This window comes from Mixophyes fleayi, chromosome 7, assembly GCF_038048845.1.
Source record: "Mixophyes fleayi isolate aMixFle1 chromosome 7, aMixFle1.hap1, whole genome shotgun sequence".
Taxonomy (NCBI): Eukaryota; Metazoa; Chordata; class Amphibia; order Anura; family Limnodynastidae; genus Mixophyes; species Mixophyes fleayi.
The window spans coordinates 116,814,274-116,839,185 of NC_134408.1; the positions used below are offsets into that span (position 1 = coordinate 116,814,274).

Sequence of the window (24,912 nt, forward strand, 5' to 3'; positions counted from 1 at the left end):
TCGGTGTAGCAAAGAAATAAAACAGCGAAGCCTATGAACTATAGGAAGCTAGCTACATTATATATGCAAATACTTCAGAAAAGCTGTAGTCCTTGCTGAAATACCTTTTGAAGATTGTGAGGGCACACTGTTACTTTTAGGGGAAGATTCAATTAGACGTGAGGTTTCTCCTAAACACACAACTTGTGTATTTACACAAAATTGAAGATGCACTCTTAATTTAATTTAAGTAACGGGTGTTTGAATAAGGGGGATTAATTGTCAAAAACAAAGACACCCCTGCAAACTTTCACCCAACAGTCTGTCAGTAAAAAGACCAATTACAACTTCCTATTCATAAATAAAATGCAGAAGTCTTAGTTACACATTTGCAAATATATGATAAGTCACCCTCCACTTAACAGCCCTTATGCTTTATATGTGAAATGTGATAACCCTAACCTATTGCGCACCTGTTAATATTTATAAATTTATTGACCTACTACCATGTTGTGTATCTTTGTGTTTGTGAGGCCTGTATAATATCAGTAGCTGACAGGGAGTGCTAGTTCTTTTATAGTGACTGTATTTTGGAGGCATTTGCATACCTCCTAGTAAATTTTGTTCTCAATGTTTAAAAATACAAGCATATAGCCCAAGTTGCATACTCGTCATGTATGATTAACATGATAAGTTTTGGCAGAAGCTCCCTTAAAGAAGATGGGGTGGATTGCATCTTATAAAATAAATATGTCAAGAAAAAATGGCCATCCAATTATGAATAAATATTGAGAATAATCAGAGCCGGCCTCTCAAAATCCCTGGAATGCTTCAACATAGAAGCCTGCGAAAGATTGTTTTGCGTTGATGATTTTAGTACTGCAACGTCAAAACAGTTCTTGTACATTTTCACAGAATGGCGCAATCCTTATTTTCATGTTTGTTATATTTTCTGCCTATTTGGCTGTGTTCAGTGATATTTATTGTTTGTAGAGTAAAGAGAATTATAACCCATTTATTGATGGGGAAAAGAAATCGGAATTTTCTATGTGTCATATATTCTATATAGTTCTATTAGAATTTTAGTTGAAATGTAACAGGTTAAAAACAATTCTGTATTTGTTCTAAAGAGCACTAAAATAATATCACATTAAATTTGCATAAGAAAAGAGGGCTTCCTTGGAAACTTGTAAAATTTCTTTCCTTGAAACCGTTTTGTGCAACAAGACCCTTATACATTACACCTTCACATGAACATAGTATAGAAATATTCTATTAAGTATAAAATAGAGATAAGATTAATTTACTGAATGCTTAAACAGTAACTTTTTCCTGAAATCTTAATTCACTTTTATAAAGCCTACTTCTTACTGGCATTGTGTTTGTTAAAAAACGCGTGTGAAAACGCAAATGCGTCGCTTTTATATGCATATGTTTTTAATATGACTCACAAATGCGATAAACCCACAGCTGATATGCGATGGGTGCATTTGAGAATGTCTAGCCAGAGTTTTCACAATCAATCCAATAGGTTTTCCAGTGTGTAGAAACCCTACTGAAATTAATTGAAGAAGCTCTGCTAGTTTATAAATTATAAGTGTGCCCCACCTCCTCTAAAAATCCATTACCAGCACCAGAGCTATACAATCTGGACTGGTTCCCACTAAAACGCTGACAACGAGCTTTATGTTCCCCTGGCAAAGTAGAAAGCAGTGGCAGGCTAGTTAGGCTGTGATGGCTGTACTATAAACGTGAACCCTGCAGTGTGAGGTCCTTCCGTCATTGTGGGAAACAGCATTAACCTGTTCAGCCCTGGGCTGAAACCTGTACAGGGCACCGTATAAGGCACGTCTTTTACATAGTATAAAAAGTTTAAAAAAAAAATCCACACACTTATTAAAAATAATGTTTAAGTAAAACACTCCCTGATACTTTCAATCTGAATGGTAATCCAAGATGGCTGAGTGATTAAACAGAGTTCGAGTCAATCACAAGCGGTTTCCCAGTGATGTGCAGCTGCACTGAAGATTATGGACAATTAATTCCTTTATCCCATTAATTTCAATAGTTTCTACATGTAGCCAACAACACATTTGAAATGAATGGACTATAGGTATGAATAAAGGCTATAGAAATCATGGGGAAAAGTACAGCACACCGCAGGGTAAACTGCTTGTGTAAACCCCTAGTGGGTATATGTGGGCAATGTGTTGTCTTATACATGAATGGACTTCAAGTTTATTGACATACTCTGAACATGCTGAAATGGCACAAGCATCATACAAACAAAATACAAGCGTGCAATGTATTTACAAGCAGACCCAGGTGTAAACGCAGATGATGTGGATACATTGAAAAGAATTTGTTTTATTGAATCGTGAGATCGCATACTTTGTCTTGCGTAATACACAACATTTACACACCAGAGTGTAGCAGGTTGAAATTGTTCTCCATTGCGATTTTTTTGTGTGTGTTCATAGGAGTAACTCTTCATTAAGAGTTCAGACTGTAGGCAGAACTATTCACTAGCATAATTCTTTGCAATAATTCAACAAATATTTTGTTAGATCATTTTGATTCAAAGGCTTGTAAACTTTTGTGAATTGGAAAACTTTTTTATTTTTTTTTATATATATATATATATATATATATATATATATATATATATATATATATATATATATTTTTTTTTTTCCCCCTAGAAACTGAAATCTTTTGCTAATGGTACTGGTAGGTGGGGGGGGGGGGGAGAATGATTTCTATTGTTTTTTTTATCAGTTTGTCACCTTTTACTCTGTACAGAACAATAAAAAACATGCAGCCAACCGATTAGGTTGGTGAACGAAAAACTGGTCACCTGCCAGTCAGGAGTAGAAACTACCACATCTGCATTCTGTTTTGCTAAACATGTGATGGGTCATGTATTTAATGCCTATGAACACTTGAATTCTACAAGTATTGGCTGACCTATTTCTTTTTCTGGTGGTCTTTGAAACAGGTAGCATAGTAATCAGCTGTGAAGGATGATGTGGAAGGTGGAGAAACAAGTTGAAAGTGGCAAAGAGGTGTTGAGTGTTAGTCGAATGGGTAGATAGAAGTGATGTAGGTTTTTTAGCAAGGGTAAGAGCAGTGCTTAAGGGTGGGAAGCTTTAAAATATTCATAGTGAAGAAAATCTGTTTTGTGGTGAGATTTCCTCTTGTATAGCTCAGCAGTGCAGGTAGTGGATTGGCTTGGTGTGCCATGGTGGAGACTTGAAGTGTAGGAGGCAGTGTGTGGTGGCTGGAGCAGGTGTAAGTTTAGGAATACTGTTGTAAAGAGAGACGGCCAGATCAGGGCAAGACTGGCAAGGGATATGTGAGGGTTGTGGTTTTATTAAGACTAAAAAGTGGAAATTTGGTCAAAGCCAAAATTTCATTAAGCATGTGGATTAGGGTGTGGGTGGTAGAGTAAGGCTGACTTTCAAGAGGAGGTCATTAGAGAGTGGCAATATTTTTAGAGAAGTTAGACTTGGAACATGTATGGCAGAAGACCAGGTCAATGGACAGGAGACATGGTCCACAATGAGAGACCAAAGGAGTAGGTAACAGGGGGAGGTTTTAAGGCAGCGGAGGTTGTTGGGTTGTGAATAAGGATGTTGAAATCTCCCAGTAGAGGAGTGGATAGTATGGAAGCAAGGCAGTTAGATTGTAAAAAAAAAATAATTAAAAATTAAAAAAACAGCAACATGAGGTTTGTTAGAAGAGACTGGTTGCTGTGGCTTCAAGGGAAGAGAAGTAGAGGAAGGGTTCTTGACTGTGAAGGTACAATGTGGGGAGTGTAGGGTATCGCCTATGCCTCCCTGTCTGACTCCAAACCTGGGCTTGTGGCTAGAAGTGATGTCCGTGAGAGTGAGCTACAGAGGAAGTAAGCCAGCTTACTGTAATAGCTAGGAGATTGAGTGTTTGAAATGTTTAAATTATGGATGCGTGTGCGTTTGTTGCAAATGGATTGTGTATTCTAGAGGGCATATGAAAAGAGGGGGGGAAGGGTAGAGATGAGGACAAGTGATGCAAATCATGGAATATTTGAATTCAAAATAAAACCTCTCTCAATTTAATATATATATAACACAGTGCAGCCAATCAGCTGTTCGTTTTTCAATAGTTTAACTTTAAACACTAGAGTGATATAAGTGAGCAACTAATAAATAAGTTACAGTGCCCATTGATACAGTACACATTAGAAAGTAACTTTGTGTATTTGAGGTCAGAAAACAAGATGCTTGTTAGCATTAGCAGCATATTTCCATGTGTGATCATTAGTCACCATGAAGAGCAGGATTTATCAGATGACTGTTTTATGGCAGTATTGAAACAATGATCAAACAGTGCCAAGTTCCTCAACTGAAAGCAATGCATAACTACTAATCAAACATTGTGGTATTGTGGTCGGAAGTCCTCTGTGCTTTGGGTCATAGCATCGGGGTGGGGGGACGGGTTATACAATGACCTGACAAATTTTATCAAACTATACAGTCAAAAGTAATATCTGACATGTTCTTTGTGACCTAATAGTAAGTATACTGTGGAACATTTTGATTATAATTTGGCTTTAAATCTGTTCAAATTTGCATTTTGACTCAGTAATATATTGTATATCGCAAGCAAATATTGTTTTATATTCCTTAAATAGGGATTCAGATGGCTGTGAGTAGTTCTTGTATGGTGCGTCTTCTGTGTGCATTTTGGTTTAATTTATTCATGTGAAATGTGAAAACAGAGCTGGCACTATGGTGTACACTTTTGTCATCATAGTCATAAGGGCAGCACGGTGGCTTAGTGGTTACCATTTCTGCCTCAAAGCACTGGGTCATCAGTTCGATTCCCAACCATGACCTTATCTGTGTGGAGTTAGTATGTTCTCTTCGTATTTGCGTGGGTTTCTTCCGGTTGCTATGGTTTCCTCCCACATTCCAAAAACATACTGGTAGGTTAATTAGCAGCTACTAAATTGACCCTAGTCTCTCTCTCTCTCTCTCTCTCTCTCTCTCTCTCTCTCTCTCTCTCTCTCTCTCTCTCTCTCTCTCTCTCTCTCTCTCTCTCTCTCTCTCTCTCTCTCTCTCTCTCTCTCTCTCTCTCTCCCCCCCCCCCCCCCCCCCCCCCCCCCCCGCGCGCGTTGGGGAATTTAGACTGTAATCTCTATTGGGGCAGGGACTGATGTGAGTTCTCTGTACAGCACTGTGGAATTAGTGGCGCTATATTTAAATAGATGATGAGGATTTATTTATATAGCGCCACTAATTCGGCAGTGCTGTACAGAGACCTCGCATCAGTCCTTGCCCCGAAGGAGATTACGATCTAATTTTCAACACGGACACAGACTAGGGTCAATTTTGATAGCAGCCTATTAACCTAGTGTGAGAGAAAAGCAAAAGCCCCCGGAGGAAACCCACGCAAGCATGGGGAGATCATAAAAACTCCACACAGATAAGGCCATGGTCGGGAATCAAACTCATGACCCAAGTGCTGTGAGGCAGAAGTGCCACTAAACCACCGTTATTGGTACTCAATCGTGAGGCAAAGTGTTCAGTAGATGTGCAACCACATCTTCATCAGATCCATTACTAAATACTGATGGGTCATCTCATGTTATCAGCATACAAGTGCTGCAAAGCAAAAAGAAAATACCAATAGAAGTAGTTAAGCTGATTGATGGCACAGCGACCCTGGCCTGTTGTACTTGCTTTAATGTATAGTATCCTAAAGCATAATTGAATCAACCTCTCTATATTGATGGAATAGCTGATTTTGTTAAAAAAAATATTTTCAATTATATTTGTTTTTGTTTTTTTTGGAGGATGAGAGCTGTCAGTTTGTTTTTGTTTTTTTATTGTAGAATACAACAAGAGCTTGTTTACACCTATCACGTGCTTATGCACTTTTCAGCTGCTAACTAGTACCATGTAAATTGCATTAAAAATAGGAGGAATAGTTTCTTAGGTTCGTTCACACCGTTAAATTCTAACATTTTAATGCCACATTTAAATTTCTAGAACATGGCATGATCTATTTCACATGTTGATGCTTGCTACCAATGCCATAAATTGTATTGATAACATCACAAAACTGCAAATGCATATCATAATGCATGCAAAGCAAGCCCAGAGAATTGGAACTATTTAATTCATACTTTTTTCCCTAAAATAAAAAATAAGTATTCAACAAAAATATTCACCTTCATCTACCGTTCTTCATTTGCATTTTTAATATGAATAATTTCTTTGTGTGAACTGTAATGGAAGCTGAGATTCTGGTGGCTCTACTACTTGCAAATCTCCTTTTGATTTACATGCTCTTAATATTCTTGTTACACGTTTTAGTGATTTAACATGGTTTCCTGATGGACAGATGAATAATTACTCTTTCTGCAATGCCCATTTCTCTGCAACACAATAACATGCATTAAAAATGAGAAGGTAAGAACATAGGAATAGTTTACAGGAATACATAGGTGGACGTATATGAAAACTGTTCTACAGAAAATGTGTTCAAAGCTACCCATCAGATTCTATTTTATTATTATTATTATAATTATTATTATTATTATTATTATTATTCCGTTTAGAAGCTTTTTAGAAAAAAATATCTCTTATTGATGGGCATCGACACAACCTCTTTATGCAGCTACATGTGGAACCGTTTTTCTAAGTATCACCATTTAGTCTGGCAGATTATCCTATGAACCGAAGAAAGGTGTTTTGACATTACTACAACGTTTGAATGCAAGCAGTAACGTTTCAGCCATAATTACCTCCTGGCACCTGGAATCATGCATAGAGAATTACTACTAGATGTAAAAGAGAAGCCATTGGTTGTGGTTGGCGTTAATGCGGAAAGATCTGGACCTGATCATTTTAAAGCATCGTTTGTTTTTTTTCTTTTACATATGTTGAAATCCTTTAATTGTAGGAGAATGTATTAATACTCCACCCTTCTCCATATCTTCATCATGGGCTTCATAGTAGGAGCTTTAGTGAATGTGTGCTCAGGTTATCGATGCAATTAAAAGTTGCAGAATATGCAGAGCTGACGCTTGAACCTGGGTTTTGTTTTAGATTTGAATATAGTGACACTATTTCAATAGTCTACTACTAACAATGAAACCACTGCATTGCAGTTAGGATTTGCTATAAACAACTGCACACAAGCGACAAACCAAGTCACTCTGAGATCTAAAAATGAATTTCCAAGGTAAGTATAAAATAGCTATGATAAACCTGGACCACACATTTATTTGTTACTGGGCAACTTATTTGATCATAAAATTATTTAAATTGGTGTGCTAAAAATAGTGACTAATCATTTGCTGACAAGAAGTATTTTTTGGACAAATAGTCACTCAATACACAAACAAGAAATGAAACCCATTGTATTGATTTTGAATCGACTACCAACCTGTATGGTCATAGTTTTTTGGTAGCCAAATGTTTCCAACATGACCAATCATTTTGTTTTTGGAGTAACTTCCAATTTGGTTGGCCAGGTTGCATGGAAAGGTTTTTGGTTTTTTTTGTGTGTTTTTGTTTTTGTGGGTTTTTTTTTATATAAAGTCCTTGTGAGTCGGCAAACTAATTCCTTTATGGCTGGGTACTTCACAGCCGATGACCGGACACATTTTTGTTGTGTGTTTGTCACACCATGATTTTACTATTGTTCGGTTACCTTTTTTTCTAATACAGATGCAGCTTTCTTTTCACTGCAAATATATTTTCATTTTTGCAGTGGCTGTTTGGTTGCACCACTTAGAGCTGACATAACAGCTTCACTTATACAGTTGAAATAGTTTAGGTTTTTTGTGAGGTTTTTTTTTTGTTTGTTTTGTTTTTCTTTTAATTGAGAGAGAATCTTCATTTTTGCAGACCCAGTAGCGTTCTCTCCGGTAGGGAATCTCCGTGTTTACCAGAGGGTTGTAGTTTGGGGAAGTACTACATCCTGTATACACTACACAGCAGAAATAATCAGGAACAGTTTGTAATGTTGTGTGGCCATTGTTACTACAGCACAGGGCCTTGTGTTGGAACGTAACTCTTCTCATGGCGTTATGTTGTTTTAAATAAACCAAGCAGCCAAGGTGTCACTCAATGCTTAGAGGAGAAGCTAGGGGTATAGGGCAGCGAAGAACTCTCTGCTTTGACGGCCCACAATGGCCTCTAATTGATGTCCTGGAACGTTGTGTTGCCTGTCATCCTGGAGTTACCCACGCTGTGTCTGACTTGCATTATTAACACAAATGCAAAGCATGCAAATACTGTTAAAATATATCTGTTTATGTTTATCCATATGAGTACTTATACAAATATTTTTGGATACAGCTTGTTCCATTCCAGTGCTTTCACCGCACTTGAAAATGTGCATTGTGTACATAACCCTGAGGGGTTAACACAAGTGGTTTAACTATTGCTGTGCTGTGTTCATCCCATTCTTACCATTGGACCCCTTCAGGTCAGTGGAATTGTGTGCTACATGTAGAAACTTGATCCCAATCGCTCACTGCATTGTTCTGCTGCAGGCTTGGAGCAGAGCAGTTGGCATTTCTTTTTCATTATGCGTATATTACAAAAAAAACATTAATTGTTTTACTCTTGTGGGTTACCAGGAGTGTTCCATTTGGATTACAAGATTCTCTTATGGAGAGGGCTAATATTATTAACTTTATTACTATTTTGGTATAATAAAACTGGGTATTATGTACTCCATTGGGGCAGCAGAGGTCTAGGAAGCGCCTCACAGAGTGGGTAGATGTTTGCGGCAGGGGAATGGAGTTTTTACATGAGAAAACGGTGGTTAAGACGTGTTTTAGTTGAATAGAGGATACCTGTAAATCTGACTGTTTGAATGAATCAAGGATAAGACCTGCTGACTTCATAAGGCACCTGTGAGCATTGTGCACATAAAGAGGTTCTACATTGAAAATGAGAACTTCCACTTACTTGGATTTATGCTGTTACACATGATACTGGTGTTGCTGAGAAATAGATAAGCTGTAAGATAGCTGTTCTTATGAGGCTGAATGATAAAGTCTTGAACTAAGGTTACCATGTTAAAACCTGTGCACCTTTTTGAAATGCATTGTAATTGGTCCAGATACATGCTCTATATCTGACAGCTGCAAGCATGCTACAGCCATCTAAACTAAGCTAAGCTGTTATGCAGCACATGTGTAACCTATACATGTGTTTTATGTGATTATACACAGGGTGCTCTGGGCTGCTCCTAAATAGTTGTGTTCAAGCTGTGTTTTAAGAGGGTATTTAAAGATTCAAATTGTTTCAAGTCTGCTCGATAAAAGTCAGATGTATCCTAAAATGTGCCTTTTATTCCTAATAACATTGAGTTGAGAAAAGTGGTTGTGGTTTCAGTACATGTGTTGCACTTTCCATTCACTATCACAAGATCCGGTTAGGGGTGCCGTTTCCTGGGATAAACTGCTGCTCTTCCTTTGCTTCAGCCAAACAACATCACACCGGTCCAGTACCTTGGTTATTATAACCGCAGCTAGTTTTGTTTATTTTTTGGAGCTGCTGAATAAAATTCCTAGCCTGTCCTGTTAATGCAATGCAATATGGAATACCCTCTTTATAGTGAACGACCTAATGTTTCACAGCCCCAAAATAACAGCACTTACTGGTAAAAAAAATTACAGTATCTCTCAGCAGGCATCTGACCTGTTCCCCAGGTAGTGAGAGACTGAGCGAGCTCCCTTGCAGCATTTTACCAGCAAAATAACACAAGTGGTGAAAGAAGATCACCTGAAAAGAATTTGGTAATAGGCACTCCAGTCATTTAACAATATAAAAACAAACTTTATTAAGGGTTATCTTTAAAATAGAGAGACCAGGTATCAATGAAATCGGCGAATTATATGTTTAAAATATAGAAATGTGATAAAGAATGAAAAAAAGTGACAAAAATTAAATAGAAAACCCTTCCGGGAGGCCGGTTAGTAAGTTGTTTAGACAGTTAGTATTATTACTGTGTGAAAATAGTATCCATTAATATGGGCACTGTATCATTTAATTTCTTTATTTCACATATTCAGTGATACATTGTGTCAACTTTCAAACATCATTGTGCTGCAACCACTTTCAAAATAAAGTTATTGTCCTTCTTGTTATTTACCATAAGGACAATAACTTTATTAGTTATTGTCCTTAGTCACGGGGAATTCCCCATGACTAAGCCGATAAGGCGAAACGTACGTCGGGTCACGTGTGACGCATGACGTCACAAACCCGGAAGTGAGCAGCCGGTTAGCGGTGTTTAGCCGCGACTGCACCACGCTACACAATAGGTCCTTTATGTTACCAGCGACTATGAAATAGATGCCTAAATTGGGACCTTTATAGGGAATTAAGATTAGTCTGTATGGGAACATCTCATTCGCAGTATTAGCGCATAACTAAGAGTATAGAGTTTAGAAGGGAGCTCTGCTGCCGATATATATTATCATAGATGAGATTACTTAGTGTAGCACTAATGAGTCCCGACACCAATAGATGCATTCCCCAAGAGACCTATCTGTGGTACTGATGGGTGTCTCATTATACATGATACCACTGTTATATAGAACTTGAATGTGCCTATTATTGCCAGGCTAATACGCAGCCAATAAATACTATACAAATAGTGTTTATCTCCCAAGAAATATCCCCTTTTACCCATCTATAAGACTACCCTATATTCCAAGGGTCTCATGATTTAGAAAATAAAAACGGCATATATAACCATAAGGACAATAACTTTATTTTGAAAGTGGTTGCAGCACAATGATGTATGAAAGTTGACACAATGTATCGCTGAATATGTGAAATAAAGAAATTAAATGATACAGTGCCCATATTAATGGATACTATTTTCACACAGTAATAATACTAAGGGGGGTATTCAATTGTTGCTCCGGACCGCAAAAAAACGAGCGCGTTAAAACTATTACCGTTTATACGTAAACTTGCGCGTAAAAACCGTTAATACGGTAGTTTATTCCCTGAATTTGATCTCGCAGCTCAGGGAGCTGCGAGATGAAATTCAGCGAGTGATTACCGTATAAACGGTAATAGTTTTAACACACTCGTTCTTCTGGCGGCCGGAGCATCAATTGAATACCCCTCTAACTGTCTAAACAACTTACTAACCGACCTCCCGGAAGGGTTTTCTATTTTATTTTTGACACTTTTTTTCATTCTTTATCACATTTCTATATTTTAAACATATAATTCATTGATACCTGGTCTCTCTATTTTAAAGATAACCCTTAATAAAGTTTGTTTTTATATTGTTAAATGACTGGAGTGCCTATTAACAAATTCTTTTCAGGTGATCTTCTTTCACCACTTGTGTTATTTAGTTATAACCTTATTTGGTAGAGCACCCCCTCTAATCCAACCTCTTAATTATTTTCGTGAGGTTGTAGGAATGAGGAAGTCTTGACCCTAGAGCGAGATGTAACTATCTTTTTTTTCAAGCATTTTACCAGCACCACACAGGTGCAACTCCTGATTACCAGCAGAGTGCCTGGTAGGTTGCAAGCCCTAGCATGGGCTTGATGAATGGAGCTCGCCCTTTTCTCTCCACTCATAACCCCAGGAACCCTTGTACTCGCTCTTACTGAAACTGGGCTGCTTTTTGGAAACTTGTTTTCCAAACATACACATTCCCCCTGTTGTTTTAAAACACAGATGACAGAACCTGGGCATATGTATATCCCATTAACCACTTTCCCAGTGCTTCTGTCATACCAGGTACACAAAGTGGAAACAACCTTAATTTTTGTTTTATATGGATTGAAAATGAACTGAAACTGGATGATAAATGCATAGATGGAACAGGATGTGTGACGCATAAGCTGAATGTGACATATTTTTTTATATCCTTTGAACATATACTTTACTGATAGTCTAATAGAATATACAGAGCTACATATATTGATTTATAAGATTTTTGTTTTGTTTTTTTCTTCCTTTAGAGAATTTGTTTTCCATGAATAGTTGGATTTGCAGTAAAGGGCTGAGACCCAGCTTGTGATTCTTTCTACCAATTAAAAATTGCTGTAAACCCTCTGAAGAACAATTCTGTGCTGTGTGTAGGAGGGAAATGCAGCGAGGCTGACATTTATCAAGACTTGTTTCTTAGCATTTTTTGCATGTTGGCAGGTAGCTGAATATTCATGCTTTTTATACTGATTGCTTTAGTTTTCTGTATCTAGAGCACTTATGGGAAAACAAAGTAAAGGCATTCAGGAGGTTTAATTAATCCTGAATCTTGCACAAAGACTATTAAATTAAATGCATCACACAGGGATAGCAGAATCCCTAGATAAGTGCCATTGTTTAAGGGGTATATGTAGATACATTTATATATAATAATGTTTGTGTAATATAGTCTCTCTGGGAAATCACATGAATTTGCCCTGTAAGCAACCGTCAAATGTATCTATTTTTAAAAATGCTTTCAGACGTCTCATTATTATCTGTATGTCCCTGGTGAAAGTGGGCAGGGACAGAATAATCTGTATCCAATCATGTTATCAGCATGCTCACAACATAGTTGCAGTCTAACTTTTGTTTGCCAGGGGTTCTGCATTGACGCTACCATGTTATATATGACCTCTTAAACAGCCTCAGTGTCATTAGCCATAGGGAAGATAGGACTGCATGTCACAGTGGGAAGTCAGACTGCGAGGTAGAGGAAGTAGGGTTTGCCAGCTGCACAGAGTATTATTAATAATAATAATAATAATAATAATAATATTACCATTTATTTATATAGCGCCACTAATTCTGCAGCGCTGTACAGAGAACTCCCTCACATCAGTCCCTGCCACATTGGGGCTTACAGTCTAAATTCCCACAGACACACAGACTAGGATCAATTTTGTTAGCAGCCAATTAACCTACTAGTATGTTTTTGGAGTGTGGGAGGAAACCGGAGCACCCAGAGGAAACCCACGCAAACACGGGAAGAACATACAAACTCCTCACAGATAAAGCCATGGTCGGGAATTGAACTCGGGACCCCAGTGCTGTAAGGCAGAAGTGCTAACCACTTAGGCACCGTGCTGCCCACAGAGTAGTGAGTGAGTGTCCTGTCAAAGTTTTGCAGGAAGATTGTGTGGTCAAACGAACATCTGTCAAGTAAAATCTATAAATCCTATATTTTTTTGGCCTAGGGGCACGTTCATATCTTTCCAATGTCATTGCGCTTCACATGCGTTAGTTAACGCATTAAGGATACAATCTATATACCGTAGTTATGGTAATGTAGTCCCCTGATCATACCACAAAGGTATAAGTCCGTGATGGACTATAGGCAGCCCTAGGGCTCTTTGCCCGTCGAGCCGTCCCCTGCAACCCCTATTCCTTTGTTTACTAATTCACAGCAAGCAATCCATTATTATAAGGAGTTAATACATCCATGTTATTACATTTTCAGGTTAGTAATGTCTGCACACAACTGTCTTAATTTAAACTTGTCTTTAAACAGACATTCAAACATTGCTGATTATATAGGAAAACATGTATTTTGTTAAGTGTCGGACACTAGTAAAAAATAGTTGGTGAATAGTTTGTGCTTTAGAATCTTTGTAAATTGGTATATCTTGCTGATATTGTGAATTTAGAGTTATTCATTTCAATTCATAAATATACTCAGGTTTTTAGAAGTGGCTTAAAATACTAGGTTGTTTGTATACTGGTCTTGTAGCAACTATGCACAACTCAGGGAAAGGAGGTGTCTATATGGGAGAAGCTGTTCTACTGCATTGATGGGTGTAGCATGAAATGTCAGTGATGTTCGAATTTAAACATAAAATTGAACATGGGAAATGTTGTCATCAGTACAGCTGGAGTTGAGTCTGCCAGTAGTGTAAAAATATATCTAGCTTTCCAGTCAGGAACAGGTCATTTGTCCATCCCACGTAACCATGAAAGTGATGGCCTAGTTTATGTACACTGATTGGCTTGTTAATCACCTATAGGAAATGTGGTGGTGGGTGGTTAGAAACTTCAGGCTGCCGTGTAGATTTGCCCACTGTTCCTCAAGTAAGAAAGGCAGTGATAATTAGCCCTGATGTTTATAAATATAAATGCACATATAAATTTCAAAAACAGAATCAGCCTGATTTATATTGGGGAAGACCACATTTGTCTACACACATTTAGTTTGTTTATATGAATTTTTGTTTCCCACCCCCAGTGTACTGGTTACATTTCTATGCAATTTAACCTGGTGTAAGGATACTTTTTTATTTTCTGCGCTTTCTTTTTATCTAGATTAGATAACCTAAAGGGGCACAAAACAACATTCTCTGGATGATTGTATTTATAAATGAGTGAGGGCATATTACTTGGTGTACTGAGGTAAAATGAAATATTAGACTTAAATTCCAGCAAACCGTAGGCCTTGTGGCCAGGCCATGGAAAGAAAGTGCTCTTGTTTGGTGTTAATACCCTGGTCCGTTTTGAAAAAAGTTCTTTATTTAGTTATAGGTACGTGTGTGTGTCTACAACTGCAGAGCAATTACAATAGTCTTTGTGCTCTATAGGTTTTTAATACTGTCTCACCTTTTAAACTATCTATGAAAGAAATGAATGAAGCGCCTTTTCCACATGGTATTCACTTGTTTCAGTCATAAAACCTAAAACAATTATAAACAGATGTCGGTTTTGTCACAGATAATTAGAGATGGGCGGGTCCGGTTCCCCGAGAACCGAACCCACTCGAACTTTGGGTATCCGAGTACCGAGCTGAGCAGCTCGGTACTCTCCCGCCCGTTCCGAATCCAAATCGAGGCCGAACGTCATCGTGACGTCGTCGGGGCTCGGTTCTCGCAATACTTCAACTTTATAAATACACGCCTCCACAGCAATCCATCGTCATTTGACAGAGGGAGAGAGCAGGGTGTAGTCACAGGCTGATTAGAGCAGGGACAGAGAATCCAATATTCTTCTTGCAATTGCTCTAACAAAAATCGCTAGAGAAGAGAGGAGGATAGAGGTTTATTATTTTTTGTTAATATTTGGCACTCCTCAGTGCTTTTGGGGTGTCCCCCATAATTGTGCATAAATATTTCTGGCTGTCAAAAGTCATAACTGTCAGCAGTATCTACCAACTAATTTTTAGAACTCCTCAGTGCTTTGCGCTCAGAATGGATTCAAAGCAGTCCACATATGATCAGAATGAGGACCAAGGTTCTGTCACCAGTCCTGATGTTAGTGTTCCCAGTACGTCAAGGCGATGTCAAACAACAGTGTTTTCAAAGTAGTGCAAAAACCCCCCAAAAAATTACTGTATTGAAGCGAAAAAAAAGTGTAACTGAGCAAAAGTTAAGTGACGATAAAAAAAAAATTGCAAGCATGCCATTCTACACATGTAGTGGCAAAGAGAGAATGAGGCCTTCACCTTTGGCTATTAGTGGCAGATCCCAAAAAGTTACCCAGCCTACAATTGGTGCACAACTACTGTTACGCGTTAAAGCCGAGCTGCAAGATAACAGTAAGGCATTAGAGGAGAATGTTTGCTCTGATTCATCCAACAGTGGGATGTCTAATCGTGAGCATTCTGCTGATGTGTGCCTTAATAGCCCGAGTGTAGCCGGTGATACCCAAATTGAGGATGCCACTTTGGAATTAGAAGAGGATGAGGGGGAGATTTATGTAGGCGACGAGGGCGCTAATGATGATGTTGATGATTATGATGCAGATACCAAATTGCCTTTCTCAATTTCTATTTATATTCTAGATTATATAACTGCTGAATAGTTTTCTATTTTACTCCTAGTGGAGAGAGGATCTGATGCAGACAGATACCAAACTGCCTTTGTCCATTTCAATTTATATTGTACAGTCTATAACGGCTGAATTTATTAGTATTTTATACAAGTGGAGGGGGGCCTAGAGAGACAGAAACCAAACTGGCTTTGTCCATTTCAATTAATATTGTACAGTCTATAACGGCTGAATTTTTTGGTATTTTATACAAGTGGAGGGGGGCCTAGAGAGACAGAAAGCAAACTGTCTTTTTCCATTTCTTTACATATTTAACTATAAGTGTAGGGTGTAATATACATCCAAAGACGATGGCTGCATTGCCAATATGCATAGATGGAGAGGAAGACAATCTGTTTTGTGTGTAGAATAAATGAAGGCCTACCAACGAAGAATTAAACTGTTTTTTGGATGATTTATTACCTCTATAATTAGATTATTTATCTCTAAAACAGTTGGAGCACTAAATTGGGTTATATTAGGCCCAAAAACATTGATTTTCCAACAAAATAGCAAAGCAAAACCAAACAAAACCAAAACACGCAATGGCGGTTTTGCAAAACCAAAACACAACGGTAATCCAGATCCAAAACCAAAACACGGGGGTCAGTGACCATCTCTACAGATAATACTTGTATTTTTTGTTGACCATTGATAAAACTAAGTGAGAATGGTTTAAATTGGACACAGTGTGAGACATTTCTCATGGTCTATTAAACCAATCTGAAAGACCAATTGGTAGATATTTTGCTTCCAGACCGATTTTTGGTTAGTGTGTTGTTATAAGACAATGTTCTTAACAGAATAAAGTCACAGTTGACCGCGTTTTGTGCAGTTTATTTTACATTATTTTAGGATGGAGCCTCTATCAGACATGCTTACTTGTTCCATTTCATGAGAGAAGACATTTTTCAGATTTGGGATTTCTCATAGGTTTTGATTGTAATGAGCACCTGTATAGGTGTAATGTGATCTTTACATCAGTGTAATAATCTACTGTGGGTCATATTGTTATAATTGGTGAATAGTAACATCAATTCCCTATCCATATTGGAAACACTATTAAAATGCATGTGTTATAAAGAATAACTCCTTACTGTAGACATGTTTATATTACTGTATATTGGTGTGAAAGGCAACCTAATTGTTTTTTTTTTGTATTTTGTTTTTTTTTTATAAAGAAATAATTGGATGTAAGTGTATATTTTATTATAGGATGTTAACTATTATTTTGTGCCAGGTTATCCATATTTAATTATAAAGCTCACCATTTAGAATATGGCATTATGTTTGTCTCCTCCCTGACTCTATCTGGCATTATTTATTAATATATAATTCACTCGCAGTGCAATAACTTGGACATGGCCGAGGTCGGAGGGCCGATAATGTGAAAGAGCACCAGCGCTACAAAGTTTGCTTATAGCCTGTACTGATGCATTGCATCAAATTATGTTGGACATTATTTAAAACTAATGTGAAGGAAAAAATGGTGGTTTCTGTAGTGGCCACTTAGATGTTTGTATACATCCCAACTTCAGGAAAAATCATGGCACAATAAGTCCAGCATCTCCTGTACCAAAACCCTACCAAGATCTGCTTGACCATATTCTCATACCTGTGAAGCCTCACCCCTTCTGGACCACTGGAAGGTATGTGTGCTTCCGTTTTCTAAACTAGAAAAATGACACTATCTCTAGATGCTATGGACACCATCGCCTTTTTCCTTTGTAACAGTTTTGAACAATTGTCACATGTGCCCCTGCTCCAGAAGATATTAAGGTTAGAGTGCCTTTAAGTGATGTTCTATATGTGTGTGTTTATTGTTCAAAATGTGCATGTCTAGTTCGCTATAAAATGTCTGTATGTAATCCTCTCTCTCTTTCTTTATTTAAATGCTTTCCCAGCAAGGACAAGTTTGGAAGGTTTGCATTGCTTTTCACCTTCCCTTTTGCCCTTTTTTTTTTTGTTGTAAAAAACAAGACTTCTACTCCATGACGCCTCTCTCTCTCTAATTTACAGCATGGCCGAAAAGATCAGTGACTAAAAGCAAAGTAGTTCTAGCAGCCTTACTAATGACTCGCTGTACACTGCCACCAAGCATGCAGGATCAATTTTGCATGGAATGACTATTTTTCAGTTCTGTCTCCTGTTTTCAGCATCTTTTTAGAATGTAGATATTTTTTGTTCTCTACAAAACTTCACTTCTGAAAGTTAAATATACACATAACATTGCCGCACACCAGAGCATGATTAAAAGCCATTTGTTAGCTACTGTAGTATATGTGCTTTTAATAATGTACTAGTCTGTCCTATATTATAGGAGAATTCCATCTGCTTAATGCACATTTTTATTAAGTAATTTCCAGCAGCCTTTTTCACTTCACCTAATATGTGGGTGTTTCTTCCCTGGGGCTCTGTCTTCTGCAATGTTAATTTAAATATGTTGCCAGCATTAGAGGGCCTGTTTTGAAAGCAGGGTGAAAGCAAAGTGCTATGTCAGCTCTGGCTCCAGCCCTGAACCACTTTAAACTCCCAGCGCTAATAGTTATATGCTGGGAACACGGTGTCAGTGACCTGACTCTGTGCATGACGGGAGTAAGAGGTGAGGTTGTCATAGCGCTCTGCTTGCTTGTGACCTACATGCAAATTGGGCCCTTTTGTGGTGGCCAACTAACGTTATGGATCCTAGGAGTGTAGTGTACAAGGTCCCGTTTGAAGAACCCAGTTCAGTTAAGGGGATCTGAAGAGGGGGTGGGGATTTTACTTTTTACAAGTTTGCTATTCTTAAATAATAATATTTTAATTTATTCGAATGGGGGGGAAAAAAAGACCCCTTTTTTAAATTGGTTTTATGCTATAAATGTAAAGAGCATAAAATTTAAATATGAACTGGGAACATTTCCTTTTTTTAATACAATTTCCAACTTGCTGCTAACATTTCTGGTGTCCTGTGGTGAACAAGTTCTATATAGTATATTTGTTTCTAAATTTTCTAGTGAAGGTTTCAACTGTATCAGTTCAGTTTGATAGAGTAATCTGGGGTCCTGCTCTCCCCTCCCTTCCTTACTCTGTATAATAGGGAGGAACGAGCCCCCAATTGTTATCAGCTATTTTGTGTCATTGTTTACATATTCAGAAACCCATGAAAAGCCCATAAAATAGGTTAAATTATCGGTTTAAAATTTTAGAACGCAGCACAACACATTTCTCACACATTAGCGGTTTCTACCAGTACAGATGATTGTATTGGCTTAAGTGCATGAAGAGCAAGTGGAAAGCAGGTCACAAATTCATAACTAAGACACTTCTAAATAGCACATTGTTTTATTTATTTACCCAGTTTCACAGTGCATGTGTGAACAAGCCCACAAGTTAGTCAGAACTAAATTTTCTTTTCTGTTTTTGTTTTTTGTTCTTTCAGCTTTGTTTGTTTCAGAAAGCTGTACCATTGTTGCAATAGTGTTAATTATTAGTGATGCAGAGAAGCTGATGGGTTTATTTTTCCTTTGACCTTATTAAAGGGTTCTTCACTGAGGCGGTTTCTCCAGCAGTCAGATGGCAGCCCCCTCCATTGGCATGCGCACTATTATCTTAAATAAGATTGTTTTGGATACGCTGAAATCACTGTTGGTGTCAGTAGCATGGTCAACCCTTCAATCTTGCAAAGGCGTTATGAAACGCAGAAGTAGTATCATTACTAACAGCAACGTACTTTATTCTAGACGCCTTGCAATGTTGAATACTTAACAATGCTGCTGACAACAGGGATATTGTGAAATCTGCAACACTCCTTTTTCAAGGTAACATAGTGGGGGTTCTGTAGTAGAATCCCCCCTGACTGCTATATAGAATGGAACCCTAATTATGGAGAGAGGTTCCTAAACAGCAGGGGGAGAGGTATCCAAAGCTGGATGACTTCTTCCATAGATGAACTACAATTTGCTCTCCATTACCCCTGCAGTTCCTCTGAAACTCATCCCAATCTTCACGTCCACAGGTCATTTCTCCAGGGTTTGGCATACCGAGGGACTTCGAATGTAGCTACTACCATAATTAGTATGATCCTGGCTTTCAATACATCTGCAACAAGTGCTTTATTCTCATTTTTCCAGGGTGTTGCAAGTGAGGTTTTTTTGGGAAAATGTGGTGGTCTTGGATATGGGAAGTTAATTTCTTTGACCTGGCCTACTACAGCATAGAAAAACGAAATGAACGTGTGTGTGTAGCCCATATTATAATCTAGGATATGTCAAATAAATGAGTGGCCATTTGCAACTGTTTTGTTTTTGTGTTATAAATGTTCTATGTATGTTTTGTTTGTTTTAAATCATTCGTACTGTAGATAAAAGCTTTAAAAACAAACAAAAAAAACTTAGTGTTTATTACAACATGTAATACACTCATTTTCAGATATTTTGCATTAAGCCAAAGCAAATCATTCTTTTGCCTGTTTTTGTGTTTTTTTTTCTTTACTCATTTTACCATTTTTGTTTCTTGTTGCTGACTTATCTACCTCAGTTTATTTTATTTATTTTTTTGAAATCTTTAGGATTGACCGTTTTAGTGCTTTCCACTCTGCTTTAAACTTTTTTCTTCTGTAGGAACATTCCTTTTTTTACCCTCTTATATTAATTTTAGCTCTGACAACCCTTGCGCGCTCTCATTTATTTCTCATTTCGCTTTGAAACAACAATCTTTTCATTTGACAGCCTGACGATCCCTGCCTGTATTTGTTTTTTTGGGGGGGGTAAAAAAAAAAAAATCTAATATTTTCAATTTTTAACTTTTGTTAGGCATGTGGCGATCCCAAAGCAAAGCCTTCTTACCTGATCGACAAAAACTTAGAATCTGCTGTCAAGTTCATTGTCCGGAAGTTTCCCGCAGTTGAAACACGCAACAACAATGTAAGTAAATCATTACATCACTGTGTACGTATATTTCTAGTACATTTTTTAGTGGCTCGCTGAACTGTACAGATCGTCTATACACTCTAGAGCAGTGATGTGGCCCCACCACCAGTGGTCCCCAACTCCTTCCTGCCTTGTCGGATTTATTTGTTATCACTTGTAACACTTATTTAAAAGGCCTGTTATGATATGTTATTATGGCTGGGGGTGTCTTTCTTTTGATTTTAAATGAATTCTTTTAACTTATTGAAATTAAGGGATAAAGTGTGATTGTTTTGTATGGCTCCTGAAGTGTATTTGGTTGCCTTTTGCTGCTCTAGAGCCAGCCACTTTGTATGATGACTGCATCTTATCAATTCCTAGTGAATTGATGATATCACTGAGGCATATAAGGTGCATGCAAAGTGCAATTTATGTGTATTCTCACAAGGGAAGACCTCACAGACCTTTTTTGTCAGCTGTAAAAGAAAAAGACTAAATATTTAATCACGAGAACAGTTTTCAATCAGAGTTTACCAAGCCGCTCCTTCCTGTTAGTGGAACCCCAAGAACTGAGCGTTTTTTGCCTGGGCACCAGCATTGCTGATTTACAGCACTTGCAAAAGCAGGTGCTGTACACTCAACTTTTATGTTGGGGGGGGGGGGGGGGGGGTGAATAGGAGGTCCCATATAAAGCCACAAGCATAGAGCTTACAGCTTCCTATTGGTCTACCCATTCACACTCCATTTTTAGCATGCATTTTAGAATGGCAAGCAGCACTTCCATTGCAGACCGATGGGGTAAATTTATCAAGCAGTTGGTTTGAAAAAGTGGCTATGTTGCCTATAGCAACCAATCAGATTCTAGTTGGCATTTATTTAGTTCATTCTACAAAATTGCAGCTAGAATCTGGTTGCTATAGGCAACATCTTCACTTTTTCAAACCCGTGGCTTGATAAATTTACCCCCGAGAGAGCTGATTTGAAGACCACTTTACGAATGTGTGAATGAGTGTTTGTGTTTCTCTGTAAGGGATTGCACATACCTTAAAACGCACCTAAAACTTTGTTTAATTTATGTTAAAGTTCTTTCTTCTTTCTGTTGAAATTTACATCGGAAATGTTTTCTTCTCTTGTCTTCATCATTGATAAACATTTTGTCCTGCAACAATGGTATTGTTTACATAGGCAGTAGAGGATACAGCATTTGCATACTTAGTTTAAAGAGCGTACTCTTTTTTGCTTTAACTTTTGGTTGAGGAATTGATGTCTTGTTTTGAGTTAAGGTCATACATTTGATATAAAGGTAACCGTTTTATTTGAGCATTACATTGTATTTCTGTTTAATGTGTTATACCAGTGGCCGTAGTGAAAATCTAGAAGTGGAAGTCTAAAAAATGTAAGTGAATGAATTTGGTAGTTTTACAATTAAGGCAGTAGAAGTGGAGGTATTGCACATCACTAAACTGTCCCACACAGTATAGTATTCCGAAAATATATGCTGGTAAGAGTCACTTCTTTAATTCTAACTTTATTCACCTCCTAAACACTGTACACGTAGGTACCTTAGGTAAAACATTCTCTCACAAGCAGGCTGAACCTTCAGTTTTACAGATGACTCCGGTCTCTAGACCAGTCAGGGAGACCACCGTTCTGCAGGACTCCTGAACAGCCAGTTTGTTAGGGAACTTCCACCAGGAAGCAGAGAGCATTATATACAGAGGTTTAAATACTGTTTACACCATTGTGTAATATTCAATTTCTGATCATTTGGCTATCATGATTCCTTTAAAACTATTGTCGTACGATGAAGACCTTTCCATGGACCAATCTTTAAAAAAAATGATATTTTTTTATTGATATTTAAAGGTTATCCCTCCAGACCAAACAATCCTGTGATGTTTCAGCTGTAAATACAAATATTGTACCCTTTTTCGACCATTCCATCTGACTACGCACCCCTACGCAAAAGAACATTATAGAAATGTTTAATATTTTTTTGTCATCAGCATAGGCTTTATATTCCCCCTACTGTAGTGTTGTGAACAGACTAGACAGCCTTAAGAAGAAAGACTAAGAATGTTTGTGTTTTTACTCCATGTCCCTGGCATTCTTGAAATTATGCCACTAGAGTGGGAGGGCCTTAAGTTTCATTCTATTTGGCCAGGCTGACTCCATACCATTCAGAGGAATCTTTTTTAAAAAAAATAAAATAAATCCAGTTGCTCTTTATGTAAACTCATTCCTGGGATAACCTGACATGATTGTACAAGTCTTGTTTAACAGAAGAGAAGAGCGACCCTCCAGCATTAGTGTCCTTGTAGAGGATTCATATGGTTTGTAGCAGTGTTGCAGACACACACACGTTCTACAGAACACTGCTGCATTCTTAACTAAACAATCATGAGTTGCATGAAGCTGTAGCCATTCCCTATTGATGCATTCCTGTCACACTAAGGTGTTTCACTGGCTGAGGGTTCTACCATAGGAGCAGGAGCTGGTTTAACTAGTTCCTTATATGTGAACGTGTATTGCTGCTCGGCACAGGGTAAATGAATGTGGGCAGTACTGCTGCCTGGGAAGTGTTTGAAAACTCAGTGAAGTACTGTAGCAGCTGTTCATGTAGTTGAGCACCTCTAATACCAGCCTGGGTGTGTTGTGTGGTGTTCAAACTTGCACCTGATGAGCAAGGCATCTCTTGTACAGTGTACTTTCCAGAGAGCCCAGTTTATTACAGTCCAAGAGATTGGAAATGTTATAGAAATAAAGGAATAGTAGATTATTGCATCTTTACTTTTCATGCTGGATATACTGCTGTTGAATTTTCTTCCTGGTCTCCACAGAAGCTGTCCAAGACAATATGTGTTTAAAAAATAAACCTGAAACATACAAATGTGAATTAAAAATAAATAAAACAAACGTTTTGTGTGGTTTTATTTTGTTAAAAATATGGTTCACTTATTTTAAATGTTTTCCTGCTTGCATATAATTCAAGTCAGCCTTCATTGTATGGTTTCATGAAATCGCTTTGCTTTAATGTGCATTGTTGCTTCTTTGTGAATTCACACTATCCCTGTAACTATAGCTTAACTTTCTTATATCTTGCTCATTATTCTCTTGTGTCTAACAAGTGTTTTGCTTTTTTTTTTAATTTTATTTGTTTCTTTTGTCCTTTCTTCTTTTTGGTTTGCTTTTGTCATTTTGTGACTATCTAGTTCTAGATCATTTTTACTGTATTTTATGTTTGTATCTACATTTATTTTGCATGCGTAACGTGGCTTTGCCTGGATATTCTGTTTGGTAAGTTCAGAATTTTAAGTGTCCTATGCTTCTACATCTGAGATTGTTGTCTTGCTCTATCTTTCAATTAACACCTATTTTAAATTTGTCCCTTTTGTGGGCAATCGATTTTCCTTTTTTCTTTTTTTTTCCATTCTGTACATTTGACATATTGTGTAACAATCTTTTAAATGTGGCAGCCTATGTTGCTTTCAGAGTGGTAAGTACAGTTACTAAATCTTTGCCATACAGAGCCTGAGACCAGATTTAAATATTTGCCATTTGTTCTGTGAGTGATATGATTGTCTGTTTAGCTGAATATATCTTAATTTTACAGCAACAGCTTGCACAACTCCAAAAAGAAAAATCTGAGATCCTGAAAAATCTGGCACTTTATTACTTCACATTTGTGGATGTTATGGAATTTAAGGTTAGTGCTTCTTTTAGTACTAGTTCAGTTATTATGTTATTTTTTTTTATATGTGATTGTTGTATTCTTATCTTTACTTGATAAGACAGGACATCCACACTGGTGTGTGTGTGTGTGTGTATAGCACAGACAGCATAGTACAGAGCTCAGTAGACCTTATGCCATGGTATATCCTCAGCGGTTATCGTTTTTTGTGTGTGCGCCATTCCATTCAGTCGACCATGAAAGAACTCTCTTGTAGGTGTGCCCTTATGAATATTCCTAGTTGAGCACAGGTTATTTAACCACTTGCTTTGTCAGCCTGAACATTTTCAGGTGATGCTGTAAGATACCTAAAATCTAAACATTCTTCAAAACTCCTGTATATAACGGTAGTCTTTTCACAGATTTGTTCCTTGCAAATTTGGTACGAAGATGTACTACACTGTTACTATTCAACTTTTATAACTACGTTAGGGAAACATACTATAGAGAGTATTTTTGCCTAATGCTGTTGTAGAATTTTGCATTGATTTTAAAGTAAGTAACTAATGATATG

At 37.6% G+C, this 24,912-nt stretch overlaps 1 protein-coding gene across 3 annotated transcripts in view; it reads left to right on the forward strand.

The window, feature by feature from the left end:
• Positions 1-24,912, forward strand: part of NCKAP1 (NCK associated protein 1) — a 78,687-nt gene that overhangs the window by 4,432 nt on the left and 49,343 nt on the right. For 2 of the 3 annotated variants that reach the window (XM_075180488.1, XM_075180487.1), the window contains exons 2-4: positions 17,684-17,701; positions 20,573-20,683; positions 24,282-24,374. In XM_075180488.1, coding sequence (XP_075036589.1) covers positions 17,684-17,701; positions 20,573-20,683; positions 24,282-24,374 — 222 coding nt within the window. The remainder of the gene's footprint in view (positions 1-17,683; positions 17,702-20,572; positions 20,684-24,281; positions 24,375-24,912) is intronic. The other variant, XM_075180489.1, reaches the window with a different exon arrangement.